This window comes from Heloderma suspectum, chromosome 5, assembly GCF_057233095.1.
Source record: "Heloderma suspectum isolate Gila_16-S chromosome 5, 16-S_ref, whole genome shotgun sequence".
NCBI classification, from domain to species: domain Eukaryota; kingdom Metazoa; phylum Chordata; class Lepidosauria; order Squamata; family Helodermatidae; genus Heloderma; species Heloderma suspectum.
In genome coordinates, this window is record NC_139462.1 from 69,697,431 (window position 1) to 69,713,811 (window position 16,381).

A 16,381-nucleotide genomic window follows, 5' to 3' on the forward strand; every position below is an offset into this window, starting at 1 on the left:
ATCTTGACTTAATAAGCCAAGGTTTGAATGTTTGAGCCAATGATTTGTACGTTCCATTCTGTTTTGCATTGTAACCAAAGGGCTAAGAGGGAGGAGTAAAATGCATCCACAAACTCTAGCTCGCATTTCAGATATGTTAGTGCAAGGACTTTGCACGTAATATAGAGGGGCTAGTGGAGTGCATCAGAGTGATACAAACACACATCATTACAATGAAACTTTTCTTTCCGTTCTTATTGCATTTGTCAATGATCCTCTGAGCTGCATAATCGGAGAAGATTTTGCTGAACATAGAAGTGTTCTCACACCTGATCAAGGAGGCTCATAGCAGCAGAGAATGAACTCTGACCAATTGTTTCCCACATCAAAAATCTACATTTGACCACCATGGCCCTCAGGCAAGAATATTAATGTGGATTAATCCCTAGACATTAAATCAGTGATTGGGATTACCAATGCCTTGGAACTCCTAGAAATCCAGAGGGCTGAGAGAATTTAATAATCAATAGCATTGTAGGATAATGGCCTAAGGCAAGGAAAATCATGGTACAAGGAAAGGTTGCATTTACTCTCTGTGACATCCTGATTGCTTTGCAATATTTCTGAACATAATCCTTCTTCCTCCTAATATTTCTGGATATGATGCATTCCTTTTCCTGCCTACAGACTGTAGTTCACCGATTGTGAAAATAACATAATTATTGCTCCGTTATAAATGGAATTGATTAAGCATTGCACATTTCTGTACTTAAGGGCTCAGTCCTGTGGTCCCTGGGGGGGTGTCTCAAAACCATAGGATCTTTTGCATCTGCCTCTCCAAGGATGAGGAGACATGACCACCCTCAGAGAGGGAGGTCCCTGGGCAATGCTTCTCCAATGTTGGGACTCCAACAAGAGGACAAAAAGGAGGTGTGTTGGGGCCATGCAGGGAGAGGCTGTGGAGCTGCAGGATCCAAAGCCCCCCTGTTCTCCACACACACACACACACACACACACCAGAGTTGGAAAAAAAATACACCACCCCTGGAGCTGGCATAGGTTTTTTCCCCTCCCATTGAGCCCAATGGGAAGAAAAAAAAATGGTTTCTTTTAACAAAAAAAATCAGTGACCAGAAAGGGACAGGAAAGAGGTTGTGGGGCTTCCCACCCCCTTTTCTGGCCTTTTCTGGCCATTTTTCTGGCCCTACAATAAATAGAGCACTGGGTGAGGAGTGCCTTTGGTTGCCCCCACACCTGCCCCCAAAGTCAGTTTTGCAGGGCCACTCAGAGGATTTATGGGATGGTGCAGGTGTGATATCCATCAAGAATGACACTGCTCAAAACCTTGATCTCTCAGCCACTGTGCTAGCGTTTGCCCAAGCCAAAGTTTGAAAAGCCACATTCTGAGCAATGGCAGTGCACTATGCAACATAGCAGAACTACCACAAGTTTTACTTCTAATATCTTTTGTTTTGTAGCAGTTCCTATCTTTTGGTAATCATTCTTTACTTCAGAATATCCATTATTTATATCTTTAAAAATAATAAAGAAAATTTATGAATAAAAAAGGTATCCCACTGACCTCTTGCAACTTTCAGCTTTATCTTATTATTATTTATATAGTGCTTATAGCGTTTACAGCATTTGAAGACCTAAGTGCTCGGTAACGTTGCCTCAAAGTAAAGCTGTGTTCCACTGATTTTTAGCTAGTGCAAATGATATCCAAGTGGAAACTGAAAAAGAAACATACTTTAAAGCTAACTGAAGGAAGATTGTTTTTGTAGTTAGTACCCAAACAACCTGTAGAGCCTTGAAAGAAAGGTTACAGACACTTGCTTTCTGCCACCCTAGGTCCCTGCAGACAGGACATTAAAAACACACACACACAGCCACTGAGGTCAGCTTGGTGCCTCCCTCAGCTCGAGGCCCCCGGTGACTGCCCAGCTCATCCACCCCAAGGTCTCCCCTGCTTGACATTGCTTTTGTCCCACCCCACCTCTGCCCTGCTGGAGGGAGCAAACAGGGTATAGAGAAAGATGGTTCTTTGCCTCAGTTTCTCCCTGTCCCATAGGGATGCTCTGTCCATGGGCATTTTTCCTATCACAAAGTTGGGTAGTAAACTAGGGCACTGAGCTGAGGGGATCGCCAAGCTGAGCTCAGTGGCTGTTTTTTTTTTTTTAATGTACTGTCTGCAGTGAGCTGGGGTGGCAAAAAGCAAGTGTCTGTAACCTTTCTTTCAAGGGTCTACTGGTTGTTTGGGTACTAAGTACAAAAAAGATATATACGTGTAAATTAACCTTACCTCTATAACAAAAGGAAGAGAAAAATCTGTGCAAGTTAAAACATGGTTTTGTTTAGAATAGACCCCAGTTAAATGACATTACACTTCCATGATAACTCCTTAATTGGTCATTTTAAAAAAAGAATCTTCGCTGAATTGATAAAGATGATGGATTATTTTGAGCATGGTAGCTTTGATCAAAGCATACATTTTTCAGTCCTCCCATCCCAACTTTAGTCTGTCATGGGTACAGAAATGGGAACCTTGTGTAAACAGAGAGAGACTGTCTGTTCTTTGAAACTTTCCACCCCCACTCGTGCTTTCTTTTTCTGAGTCGGATAGTATATGCCTATGCCACTGTTCACAGTGCGAAGGAGATTGCAAAGCAGAATGAGAGAGGAAGCAAGGAATGGAAAGGAAGCTTCTTTTGTGTACTGCCTGACCAGAAATAGAAACTGCTGAGGTAACGTTTCATGTGAAACCTGGGGACAACATTTGTTGTTTAATTCTCTGCTGCAAGATAGAGATGTCACCTAGTCACTTCTTCTACATATTCTTAGCAATTGAAGCAAATGGTGAGTATTCTTACTATTTTCTGTATTAAAATAGGTAGCAAACTCCCAGAGCTGATTTTTAATTACTCTTTGTGATTTAAAAAGAAAAGATTGTGACTCTTCTCTGATGAATTCCTGGTATTTTCAGATGCTGACATTCCAGATGTCTCAGAAATGCAAACATTAAGTATAAATGCAAACAGCAGCTGTTTCTAGAATGCCAGTGTGTAACATCTTTTTAATGATGGGTAAGCGTACACTCAGCTCAGAAATCAAAGATCTGATCTCAGATCTTAAAAACAGCTTTAGCTTTACTGTGGAGCTGCATTCAGATTTCAGCGCTCTCCTTAAGCAGCTAAATACTATTTCACTGCCTGATTTGCAGTCAGCTCATTACATTTTAGAAGAACTTTTTAGTTGTTTAATTTTCATGTTCTTTTTGAAGGTAACATGTATGCTCAGTTGGTTGCAGCTCTCATCATAGGACTAAAATAAACTATTCTACCCTAAGAGGTAAGAGCAAATGGAAATACATGTGAAGTTTCTCATTGATCACTTTTATGTAGCCTCAGTGGAGTCAATAAAATTCTGCTGGTGTCAAAGGGAGCATTACAGGTTCTCTTAAGAACTTGTAACTGCCTTGAGGATCTCTGGGCTGAACATGCTGCATGATATTAACTCCTGTTCTTCTCTGGCTTAACAATGGTTGGTAAAAAAAAATGTAACTAGACTACAAACGGCTGTAGCTGAGAAGATGTATAAAATTCAGGCTTGACCATTATATTTTATGTCATTTTTCTAAAATCAGATAGATAGCTGTGGGTAAAATCCAACATTAGTCCTACTTAGAGTAGACCCTTGACATGAATTGGACTTGAATTAGTCATGATGTATTAAAATGCAATATAAGTGATGGTGTTACTAATAGTGCACATGTTTGTTAGCAAAAATGCACAAAGCAACATTTGATCCAGCATAAGGTTTCCAGTCATAATCATAGCTACAGTGCAACACACCAGCTTCAGCAATCTGTGAGCAATATGTATTACTAAGCATACTTTTGTCTTTGTTCTTCCATGCTCCATTGTCCAGAAAATGTTCAAGTATAAGCATCAATCAAGGGAGTAGAGTAGCTAATATCCAACTGTAAGAGGTACGAGGCTTTCAGGTTATTTACTAAAAACCCCAGGGGGGAGAATGAAGACAGAAAGCTGGCAACTATTTTCTTGTGATATTTTATATTTTTGTCTCTGTTCTGTCTTTGCATATACCCCATATGACATGTCTTTAAGACATTAGAAAACTTCCTGCAATATTCCAAAATAAATGGGGGGGGGGATAAAAACTTAGCCAAAAAAAGGGGGGGGGATGTGATAACATTTCTAGGCTGAAACGCAAAACATGCTTACAGACAAGTAGTTTTAATATATTTTACTCCATTTATATCCTTCCTTTTTCCACTGTAGAACTCAGAGTGTTACACTTGGGGTTTCTAGCTGATCTCCCATCCAGGCACTGGAAACATCCAGACCTGCTTAGCTTGACTAATTCATTAATTCACTTCAAATTCTATTTATGAGTAATGTTTTGCTGAAAGGAGACTGGGAAGCAAAGCCATTTTCCCAGTGATTGCAGGAGTGCAAGTGTTCGTTTCTAGCTGTTGTTTCGAAAGTCAAAGTGCCATTTCAGTGGTTTCCCCCAGAACTATATCGCTGGAACTAAATCAAAGCAGTGGATACTAAAGATATGGAAAAACAATGTTAACTTCACAAATGTAGGAAGGATGCAACCCATTGTTTTATGAAAAGATTCACCTAAATGCCTACAGTCAATTTGGCTATAGTTGGGTCCTTCTGAACATAACTGGTTGAGGGAATCACTTTTTCACTCCTCAGGTCATTCACACATAGAGCTGGCTGAGGATTCTCTCTTCCCACTGTGTGTATAAGGTAGCATTTCACCCAGTATGTCATTCAGTGGGTAGTATCCTATTCTGCCTGTGTGCTCATGAGAGTGACCTCTCGTGCAATGGGGCTTCTAAAAATAACCCAATCTGAGCACAAACGTTCATTTCCAGAATGGGACAGGTCAGTAGACCTTGACAAAGGGTGTAGAACTGACCTGTCCTGATCTGGATGTTGATGATGATGATGATGATGAAAGCCCCACTGCACAAATGGGCATTCCTGGGAGCGCAAGGGAACCAGTGGAGGCGGAGCAGCCCCACTGGACGCTGCCTCAAATATGCAAATACTTAAATTAGATGATCAACTCTCCCCATGTTGCATCACCTGTGGCCTCATTTGTGTTGTTGGGTAGCACACATGCTGCCACCTTTTCTAGCATGTGTACAGAGCTCTTGGTCAGTGAGTATGGCAATTGCTCATTCATTTCTGGTGAAAACCAAGCTCAGGTTTTTTTTTAATTGAATGGCAATGAGCCACAATTATGTCTCAAAAGCATACAGTATATTGACTATGAAACAAGACCTTTAAGACAACTGGATTTTTCATATTGAGAGTTCCTGATAAAAGGAAACAGATAGCCACTTCACCCAGCATACTCCATAAATGTGAACAATTTAAGGATTCCTTTCTTCTCTTTCATCCCTTACTTCCATTACAAATGTAATACTGTAATTGCCCTTGCACATTGAGACCAAATGTTTGCACATTAAGTCTTTTTTTTAGAAGTGGCATGCTTGTCTTTATTGCTTCTGCTCTGTGTGGCATTCATGTGATCAGGGATAACAGAAACAGAAATTGCTGGAAGACAGAGATGGCTAGCAGCATAGTAAGCTGTTATGATGCCATACTAGAACTTCATGGAAACAACTAGGGATGGGTGAGAATTTTATTTGGCTTGGGGGGGAGGGTTAGAAGAACTTCCTCAAATTTGCATTTTTTTTCATAAACGGGATGGCAGAAACTTAAGGTTTTACAATTTTGAATATGGGAGAAACCAAAATTGGCATTCATCCAACTTTAGAATAATCCAGCTAAAGTGTATCTGAAGAGAACTTAGTCATGTCATAAATGGAGCAAAACTTCTCCAACTTTTATTTTTCAAGGCATTTCATTACCTTGGTAGTTAAACATTCCTGTAAGCAAATGACACCAAAGGACAAAATAGATATTAATTTAGATCTGTCTAGCAGCTACATCTTCTTTTAATTTTTGCTCTAGAGTAGGTGCAGGGCCCCCAATCCAGTTCTTAAAGCCCCCCTACCCCACGCACCAGGGTCCCAATCTGAATTGGGTTCCCTGCACCTGCTCTAGAGTAAACACAAAAAAAGATGTAATTGCTAGACACCGATTTAAAATAATCCCTGTTTTGGCCCTGAAGCCAAACCTGAGAGTGGGGGGAGGGGAAGTCAGTACCCCCCGCCCCCCAAAAAATATGGTTCCACAATGAAATATTATTGACGGAAATGGAACACAAAAGGTTAAATAGAAATGGTCCTGACAGCACAGGAGGGCAACTAAAAGCAATCTGTAATGCCCAAGGAAAGAGTAAGTTTGTGTTGACTATTTAAATAGTACTTGTATACAAAATGCATTACAATCCTTAACTCCTTCACATGCCCATTAAGCACCCATTAAAGTTAATATTATTCTCATTTCATAGATGGAAAAATGAGACAGTTCACATTCTGACTTGGCCAGTGCTAGCCACCCAGTTCTGAGTGGAGCACAGATTTGATCCTGGGTGTAAGGCAGGAGTGGGCAACACACAGCCCACAGCCCACATGTGCCCAGCCCAGCCTTTTCTGCAGCCACCACCACTAAATTGCCACTACCAGGAAAAAGAAACCCTGCAGTTTCACTTTAATGTTGTAATGCAAATTTGTACTCTTTGGGGGCTTCCAGGAGCATGATTAAAATAAGGTGTGTGCCTCCTGTGCACCTTGTTTTAACAGGGAAAGGGGGCTTTGGGGCTACCACTCAATTGCCAGAAAATTTCAGCAGCAATTCATTGGTGGGGATTTCAGCAGTGGGACCTGTGGTGCATTCAGGAGGTGGCAAATTGGCCCCTGGACTCTCAGATTTTGCCCACCCCTACTCTAAAGTCTAGATCAGGTCTAGTGCAGGCGTTAGAAGCCTCACAAGACATCTGGCTCTCACTTTGGAGCTGCCCTGTCATCATGGCCAGGGGTGGGCAAAAGACAGATCACGAGCTAGTGGCAGATCTCTTGGTGATTTCCAGGAGATTGCCAAGGATTTCTGACATCCAGCATAAGCAACAACTAAAAGTCTGTCTGTCTCTCTATGGCCATTGGAATGGAGGGGGGGATTGGGAGGGGGAGCCAGGAGAGGGTTTTTATATGAAAAGGTTGAGAGCTCAGTTCTGAAATGAAAACAAATTCTTGGACTGAGCATATGCTCAGAGGCACCCTTAACCCTTCTAAGTGCATGTCTGCTCCACTATGCCACTTTGCAAATACTTGGCTTTTGTTAGATCTCAGGGATCTAGCGAAACAAATAAACACACACACAAACAAGAAGGTATCTCAAGACTGAAGTCTGTCCTCCTCTGATCTTGGCAATGGCAGCAGCATGAATCTAATGAAGAATCCTTTATTTTGAGAAACCAGTGCCTTACAAGATCAACAGTGGCTAATATTTTGCACCATATGTGTAGCTCATTTTCAGTAAAGTCTTCCTTTTTAGCCAAGTACAACAGCATTTCCCCCTAATTTTAGACATAAGAACATGCTGCTGAATTATCTGATCAAACTTCATATGTAATTCCACATAATAAAGCAGCCATAACTAAATATATTTCAATATATGTAGAAGTAAGAACATCCCCTATATGCCATTACTGAACAGAAGGACTTCAAGGATTTTTTAGATTGGGATGTACCTTTTAATGTACATAATATGTTTCAAACTGATGTTCTCTGAGCACTGAATGATACAATTTAATTATGAATTGCCCAGAGAGCTTCAGCTATTGGGTAGTATTGAAATGCAATAAATAAAATAAATGAAATGAAATGAAATGTTGTCACTCAGGGCTCTTGTTATCTAAGTCAGCTTGTTCTACATGTCTCTGTCCTATTTCTGAAGTGAGTCAGTTATTTGTCTGACATAAGTGATAAGTGTTATGTCATCACTCTTATGCCCTGTAAGTTATGAAACTGGAAATAAAGAAATCCAACATGATACATCTTCATAATGTCATGCTCCTGGTTCGTGAAGCTAAAAGCTATTTGAAGGAACAGTCAAATAGTGAAGAGTTTTAGATCAACAAAAAAGCATACCTTTTAAATGCACCTTTCACCTGTCTTCCATATCATCACATTCCATATGTCTTCTCTGTGCTTGGAAGTCATAAACACAGGTGGTCAGAACCATGAGAAGATCATTCCTCTGGCATTCTTGAACTGCACTGTCAGGAAGTTTCCATAAAGAAAGTCTGAGTATCAGCAAACTGATGTGTATGTTTGATGACCCATTTTTATGCATCTTTAAATCTGCCAGATCTTCCTAGTGATGATGGTGGAGGTGGGGTTAGTTATTTCCTTTAGAACTTCTACTGCTCTTATTTTGAGCACAAGCATTGCAGGATTATAAGGAAGAAACGAGGACTTCTCTCATCCAGTAATGGAGTACATAGACAGGATGGCTTTATGGGGAACCAATTTTGGAAATAGGAGCTGGGGAGGAAACAACTAGAAAAGTAAAAGGACTAAGAAGAAAGCCAATGGTGAGGCTTACTCAGAAGGTGGATTGAAAGAAGTCCATTGTCATAATCAATTGGGACAATGGAATGGCCCTGTAGATTATATTTGGTTAGTGATGTCTCCGTTTATTTATCTGGCTGCTTCAGGGAAGCCAGGTGACACCGGTGACCTAGGAAAGGAGAAAGACCTCACTGTTGCCTGTCGAGCAATGGCAGTGTCACAAGCTGCAAATGACAATGAGCCTTACATACTAAGTGGATATTGAGAAAGAAGTGATTTCTGTTGGTCATGTAGGGATGAAACAATGTGTTCAGTTTATGACCCCATGTGAAGCAGAGTTTCATGCATTCCTGAAGCAACATGGGGTTGACTCACAAGGGATGGGAGAACCACCACTGAACAGGGGGAATGAAGCTTCATTTCTGTAGTGTTCTGGACAGCAATTTCACACACACACACACACACACACACACACACGTATTCCCTGATTTGATTTGGTGCCTTCCATCATTTTAATCTGCAGCCCCACAGCTATGTTCATGGTGAGTTCATGTTAGTCACTCCACCAGCTACTATGAGTGAAATATCCATCACAGGTAGGACACCACAGACAGCTTTCAGAGCATTGCAAACACCACCTGTAATGCTTTTTCTTTTATTTTCCAAAGAATGAGCTTCACATATTTACCACTGAATCATTGTGGGTCATAGGAAGCTGCCTTAAAGCAGGTCCATCTAGCTCAGTGTTGTTTTCACTGATTGGCAACAGCTCTCCGGGATTTCAGACAGGGGTGTTTCTCACCTCTTCCTGGACATGCTAGGGATTGGATCTGGGACCATCTGCATACAAACCGCAGGTTCTGCCTGACCTATGGGCCTTCCATGAAAGGCAGGAAAACTGGTAGCAGGGGGAAAAAGCACTGCTTGCCCTCGGTTTGGGTCCATGTCGCTCACAATGTTCTGTCCGATGCCACCATCAGCAATCGGTTCTTCCCCAACATCCCGTGTGGATAACTGTCCTTTCAATAAGTAAGAAGAAGAATATAAATCTCTGGCAAGTTATACACAGGCTAGGATACACATAATATATAAAGAGGAGCAAAAGTTACATTTGACTTCATTGTACATTATAAACCTGAATGCTGAAAATTTTAAGTAGGTTTCTGCTTTTTATTTTAAATAGCTGTTCATGCTGCTTCAAGAATTCATGGTTTTGGATTTGGTGTTACCTGTCCTCTCGGCTATTTCCCTTGTGGGAATATCACAAAATGTTTGCCCCAGCTCCTCCACTGCAATGGGATAGATGACTGTGGGAATCAGGCAGATGAAGATGACTGTGGTAAGTTGAGCACTGATACCACAGCAGCTCTCACTGCGCTAAGTTTGCTAAACCTTTGGCACTCCATCACAATGCGTGTTTTCTAAGGCTTCTTTTGATGAAAAACCGGTGTGTGTGTCTGAGATAAATAATCTCTTTTTTTTAACATTCTGTATGGTATTACAGTGATGCTTCATCAGTATGATTCTAAAATCAGTTCATTAGCTATTTGCTAAGATAAGGAGCAACTGTTTTTTACTCTCTTGATCGTTCCCCTCTTTTTCTTATGATTTATGATATAGAAAAGATGGTAATGAAACTATTCATTATATATGTCAGTGGCACAGAATCACTGAACTAGAACTATAACCCAATTTTCTAATGTAGAAACTACTAATAGAAATATGCATCCTATATTAGTAGCATACTGTAATATTACATACAATTTAGTTCTGGTCTACATAAAGCTTAGTTCTGTTACAGTTCTGTGTAACAGAAAATGATGCACTAGTCAGGTGAACACCAGTGGAGGCTGGTGGCTCCAATGTCAGTGGGGCAATGCATTTGCTCTGGGTTTCAGTCAGAACTCTAAAGGAGCTATCCAAAGTGCCTTGGGTTGCTCTTTGACAGTTCTGACTGGTTCTGACTGAAACCCAGAATGGATTCACCACTCCACTGACATCGGAGCCACCAACCTCCACTGGTGAACACTAATGACTAAAACAGTGGATATCATGTTTGGTAATAATCATAGACTCATAGAATAGTAGGGTTGGAAGGAGTCTATAAGACCGTCGAGTCCAACCCCCTGCTCAGTGCAGGAATCTAAGTCAAAACATCCCTGACAGATGGCTGTCCAGCCTCGTCTTGAATGCCTCCAGTGTGGGAGAGCCCACTACCTTCCTAGGTAATTGGTTCTATTGTCGTATTGCTCTAACGGTCTGGAAGTTTTTCCTGATGTTCAGCCAGAATAAAAATCGCATTAACAGTATAATCCTATACAGTCTATTCAGAAGCAAGTCCCATTGAGTTAAATGGGGCTTACTCTCAGGTAGGTGATACAGGATTGCAGTCTAAATTGTATTGGGTTACTGTTACTTATGTCTGAATAAATCTGTGTAAGACTGTAACTATAATCAGTAAGTTTCTGTCCTATTGCTGATGAAAGTTTTCACTTGTTGAGCTCTGTCAGAAGTGCCTTACACAACAGATTCATATAATCTGAAGTAATCATTCAATGATCTTATGGTTGTGTGAATATACGTAGAAGACTGCATAAAGTACATCGTCTGGAAAAGCCAGTGCTTTGATTAAAAAAAAAAATCATTTAAAACCTGATTAAGGAGACAATGTCCTCTATGATATTAAAGAGAATATAAATAAAGGACAGCATTCATAGGAATGCATGAGTGAATTATCTAAAGTTCACAGATGGTGATATGAAAATTAGATTATAAATTTGAATGTATTAATATCAGCTATAATACATATTTAAGGAGTTGCAGTTCAATTTCAGACTGCTTATCCTTCCTGTAGTGTACAGAAAGTATGGAGAAGATCCATAACAAATGTCTCAAGGTTATAAAAATTTATAGTCTTATTTCTGTGACACATGTTTATCGATGTGACTGGAATGGTAAATTGTGAGCACAGAAAACCTTTCTCTAGATAGGAAAATGAACATTAGATTCCTTAGCTATACTGTGAGCCTCTTTCAGTCACTTATTTAAAGTTGTTTTAAGATAAAAGGGGTCAATTAATTTCAGAATCATTTTTCCTTAAAGTACCCTAGTTCCCCAGTCCTAGATATTTATGACCAAGTATAGTCCTGTTCAGGCATTCCCAATAGCTGTATACTAAGCTTGTTAGGAGTGGGAGCATACTAGCCCTGCCCGCCTCCATCATCAGATCCATCACCATCTCCACTTGGAGGATGACTTCCTGAAGAGGAGAGCCTCCTGTATCCATGGAAGCTCTCCATGCTATTTTGATTGCTGGAAAATCAGCGTTTGCCATAACAATATAACAACTTTCATACCAGTCATGAAGCATGATTCAGACCTTGGCCCTTGGGCCAAATATACACTGCCACCAACACTTAAATGCCGGTCCTGTTGCTGCAGGTACTCAGAGCAATTCCCACACCATGTCACTCTCATGCCAAGTATGTACTTGTGCAATTGTACATTATGGATTGGAGAAGCCCACTGCATATAAGGGTACTGCACATAAGGGGGTGAGTATAAGCAGGGAAATGGCTGGGTGAGAAGATCTAAGCCTTCCCTACCCACATGTGGTGGTCCTGATGTGGATTGGAGGCCTGCACACTTACTCGGAAGTAAAAAAGAAAGTGAAGATCAGCTGCATGCTATGTATTTAACGTAGCATGTAGTTTAACCCTCACTTACAGTGCAATCCTATACAGGTCTACTCAGAAGTAAGTCCCATAGAATTCAATGGGGCTTACCGACAGATAAATGGGCATAGGATTGGAGCCTTAGGGCACAATCCTATGCACATTTAGAGAGAAAAAAGTCCTACAACTCCCAGCATTCCCTAGCCAGCCATGTTAGCTGGGGCATGCTGAGAGTTGTACACCTTTTTCTGTCTAAACGTGCATAGGATTGCGCCCTTAATGTACTATGTAAGAAAAATCTAAATTAATCATGTAAATTTGAGGTAAGGAAATGGAACCTCAGGGGTTCAATCCATCCTGTTCCTAATGATTTTCCATCTGGCCCACACCATAGCCATTCCTTATTATGCACCCCAGCTGCTCAAAGACACAAATAGCTGCTCCCCAGTGTGAACAGCAACAGAAGCTTTAGAAAGAGTTCAGTGGTTCAAAATGGCCTGAAGTTTTTGAGAACAATCTCAGTGATTAGACACAAGGCAACACCCCAGGTTTTTAAATTGTAATTCAGAAAAATTCCTTCTTGGCAGAGGACCAGCTGTTTTTGGCATAGAGTACACCCTCTTGCCTTTGAATTATCATGTTATAGCAGAAGAACACAGAATGATAGTACAATACAAATTTCTGTAGGGCAATGTGTCCAGACTTTTAAAACAGTAGAAATATTTGTGCCTAATAAATCCATAGTTCAACTTTCCCCAATCTTGTGCCATCCAGATGCTTTGGACTCCAACTCCCATCAGCCCCAGCCAGCACAGCCAATGGTCAGGAATCCCAGGAGTTGTGGTCCAAAACATGTAGAAGGCACCAGGTTAGGGAAGTCTGACATAACTGGATATGTATGTCTGTGGATGTAGCTGTAACAAAACAATAACAAGATTTCTAAGGGCGCAATCTTAGGCATGCTTAGACAGAAAAAAAAAGTCCTATAACTCCCAGCAATCTCCAGCCAGCCATTAGGATTGCACCCTAAATGAAGTTGTTTTTGACATGATGTCCTAAAGTGCCTTCCTTCCCACCATTCCTTAATTTGCTTGTATGGTCTCCTGTCACCATCACAAGTGGTCCATTCATTTTCTGGGGGAAATTGTGGAGAACAAGGTCTTATATTTTGGGGAGATTACATTGTTATATCAGCGTAAGATTGTGTTTTATAGCACTGTGATGGCATAATTCCTTATGGCCCATCTTAAGGCAGAACACATTATGGTAGACACATAATAGAACTCAAAATCAGCAATAAAACCAATTTTCCTCTTTATTAAACACTCAAGAAAATAAAACCATTTTGACCTGATGCCTGGATTAGATCCTTCTTTTATATTTTGCACCACTAATGTGTGGAATTGACAAAGTCCACTCAAACCCATCATAACATATCGAGATTTGTGGATTTGTTTACATTGGAATTCTCTTAATTCCCTATTCAGCTATTTCTCACAGTGGTGATTGTGCCTATTTTCCTATCCCCCCACTCCAAATAATGGTTGAGCCAAAATAACCCTCCGATTCACCAACACCATGGGAGAGGCAAAGTGTTACAGATTTTTTTGAGGGAGGGAATGGGGATGTGTGTGTTTTTTAACAGTTAATTATAAAACCACCACCTATTGTTGTGACTACAGTATCTTTTGTGGGTGTTCTTGGGGGGAAATATAGCAGCGGCGGGAGCTGTGCTGTGACCACCCACACACACCCCAGCATCCATGGGGTGGCTGTGCATACTCTTTTACAGTGAACAGTCCTCTGTGTAAAGGGCTGTCCAGCCAAGTCCGGTTTAAAGATAAAGAACCATCAGAAGGAAAAGCTGGACCTTGAAGTTGTCCACCAACAGCACTTGGACAACAGACTGAGCAAATCACACAGGTCACTTCGTCACAGTCTTCCACACTAGGGTGAGATGTGCTGTGTATCTATTTAAGTTATAATAATGATCTGTAAACATGCATCTGTACATGTACATTTGCACATTTTATACAAATTGATGTTCTCATTTGTCCTCTATTTGGGGTGATTCATAAGTTTAGCCACCCTACCAATGAGGGCAAGGAAGCACTTTTACTACACTTAAAGACAGGGGGAGGACCACCATCACAGGTGGCATTTTATTAACTGTTAAAAAGAAAGAAAAGGTAAGCATCTCCCTTTCCTTCCCTGAAACAACTTGTAATGCTTTGACACCACCCCAAGATTGCATCCCATGTCTGGCTTTCACCCTTGTGCAGTGACACAATGTACTGGAGGTTGTGACACGCTATAAGAAACAAGCATGGTGAATAAGGAAGATACAGACTGCGGCATGTTAGTGATAATATTTAAAGCCCTAGATGGCTTGGGACCTCAAAGGCAGGCATTGTTGGGCACCTACCAAGGGCCCACAGCAAGGGCCCACTTATAAGAGCCCCCTGGACTTCTTCTTCATCATTGCAGCCTCCTTGCTCACCTTCCTCTCGCCCGGGCCCAGATAACAGTGGTGGTGAGAAGGAGCAGCAGTAGATGCCACTGCCTAATTGCTCATTGGCTTGACATCTGTCTAGCAAGCAAGTGGTAACAATGATAAGAAAGAGGAGGTGGCGTGATAGTAGGTGGTGAGAAGGTAAACTCACTGAGGGAGGGAGCCCATTAGGGAATGCCTCTCCCTGCATACGTCTGAGTGACTATTAAGCTCTGACAAGGGGGTTCTTCTCTGCATCCCATCATCGGGAGCTGTACATTATGTAGTGATGTAGAATAGGGCCTTCTTGGCTGTGGTACCTTGGTCATAGAATGCCCCTCCTCCAGAGGTCCTGTTGACACCAACATTAGTTTCATTTCAATACATTTTGGCTCCAAGTCAAATCCCCAGGCTTTGGGGGTTGGCTTCAACTTGTTTGCTGGGGTTATTAATGTTGATTTTATGCTGATGATGTCTGTGATGTTATCGGTTGTTTTATGTCTTATGCGGAATTGTTTTATTGCTTGTATCCAGCCAAGAAGGCCCTATTCTACATCACTACATAATGTACAGCTCCCGATGATGGGATGCAGAGGAGATCTATATAGAGCAGATTAGAAATAATTTAATAAAACAAAGTCTGTTGGGCTATAAAAAGTTCTTGAAAAGTCTTGCAGAAACAGAATAACTTGGACTGGGGGTCACTTTGCTCATGTAGTGCTCTTCTGCTAAATTGGAATCAGCCCTTCCACTGGCAGAAAAGGCTTTAGGGGAAAAAAATAACAGTTCGGCTATCTGAGCTGCTTGCTAGTCTTCTGAAATCAGAAGCCCGTTACTATCATTATTCACTTTTGGCAATGCTGGGAGAATACCTTCTAATCTAATCAGTATGTGATCAAATCCCAAATCTGTACGATCAGATGTTAAAAGGGCTACGGTGATTTATGATTCCAGTATGCTGTTCCTGACTCAGTGCTCCCCCTTAGATGCAGTCATTTGCACAGGGTTTCTGCAGTGCGTGTTGCTAGATATTCCTGGCACTAAAATTAAAACGGTGGCCATTTTGATCAGTGGTATGCCTGAGATGTGCTTGCCAAAATAAGTGAGAGGAAGGGAGTGACCTGGCAGGAGCAGCTGAAGTTCCCTGGTTCCCACGGTAGAAAAAGATCTAAAAGCCCATATCCTGTACAATTTACTGCACATCTCCCATTTGCTTCAGTCATGCTTGTACAGAAGATCTTCTGGGTGGATTGAGCCCTAAATCTGCTGTGGTGAAGAATGTTAAAGAAAGAATCCTTTCTCTTGTAACTGCAGAAAATCTGTTAAAGAGAGAAAGACAGAATAACTGCACAATGTCTTCTAACTGGTAATGCTAGGAGTCCTCTGTCTGGAAGCAGCACTAGCATTCTTGAGCTGTGCTTGTAAATCTTGAAAAAATGACAATTTTAATATTTCTTCTGTATAATTTTTATTAGGTGATAACAGTGGATGGTCTCAACAGGTGGATGTGATTTACCATGAAAGGATATCCCGGGATGCCTCTGAGGTGAAAACTGTTGAGTGCTGTAAGTAGTAAGAGAAATAAATTGTGTAATAGGCGGATTTGCAACCATTAAATTCTGAAAGAATGCCACAGTCCACAGAAAGAGAAACAGAATAAAGTTTCAATAGATACATGCACTTTTCAGTTCTGTTTTAGAAAGGCACTGGGGT

The 16,381-nt window shown here is 41.1% G+C and overlaps 1 protein-coding gene across 1 annotated transcript in view; it reads left to right on the forward strand.

Annotated features, from left to right (window-relative positions):
- Window positions 1-2,495: 2,495 nt before the first annotated feature.
- Window positions 2,496-16,381, forward strand: part of RXFP1 (relaxin family peptide receptor 1) — a 48,402-nt gene continuing 34,516 nt past the window's right edge. The window contains exons 1-3 of the mRNA XM_084856354.1: window positions 2,496-2,835; window positions 9,687-9,842; window positions 16,144-16,233. Of these exons, the coding sequence (XP_084712480.1) occupies window positions 2,787-2,835; window positions 9,687-9,842; window positions 16,144-16,233 (295 nt within the window). The 5' untranslated portion in view covers window positions 2,496-2,786. The remainder of the gene's footprint in view (window positions 2,836-9,686; window positions 9,843-16,143; window positions 16,234-16,381) is intronic.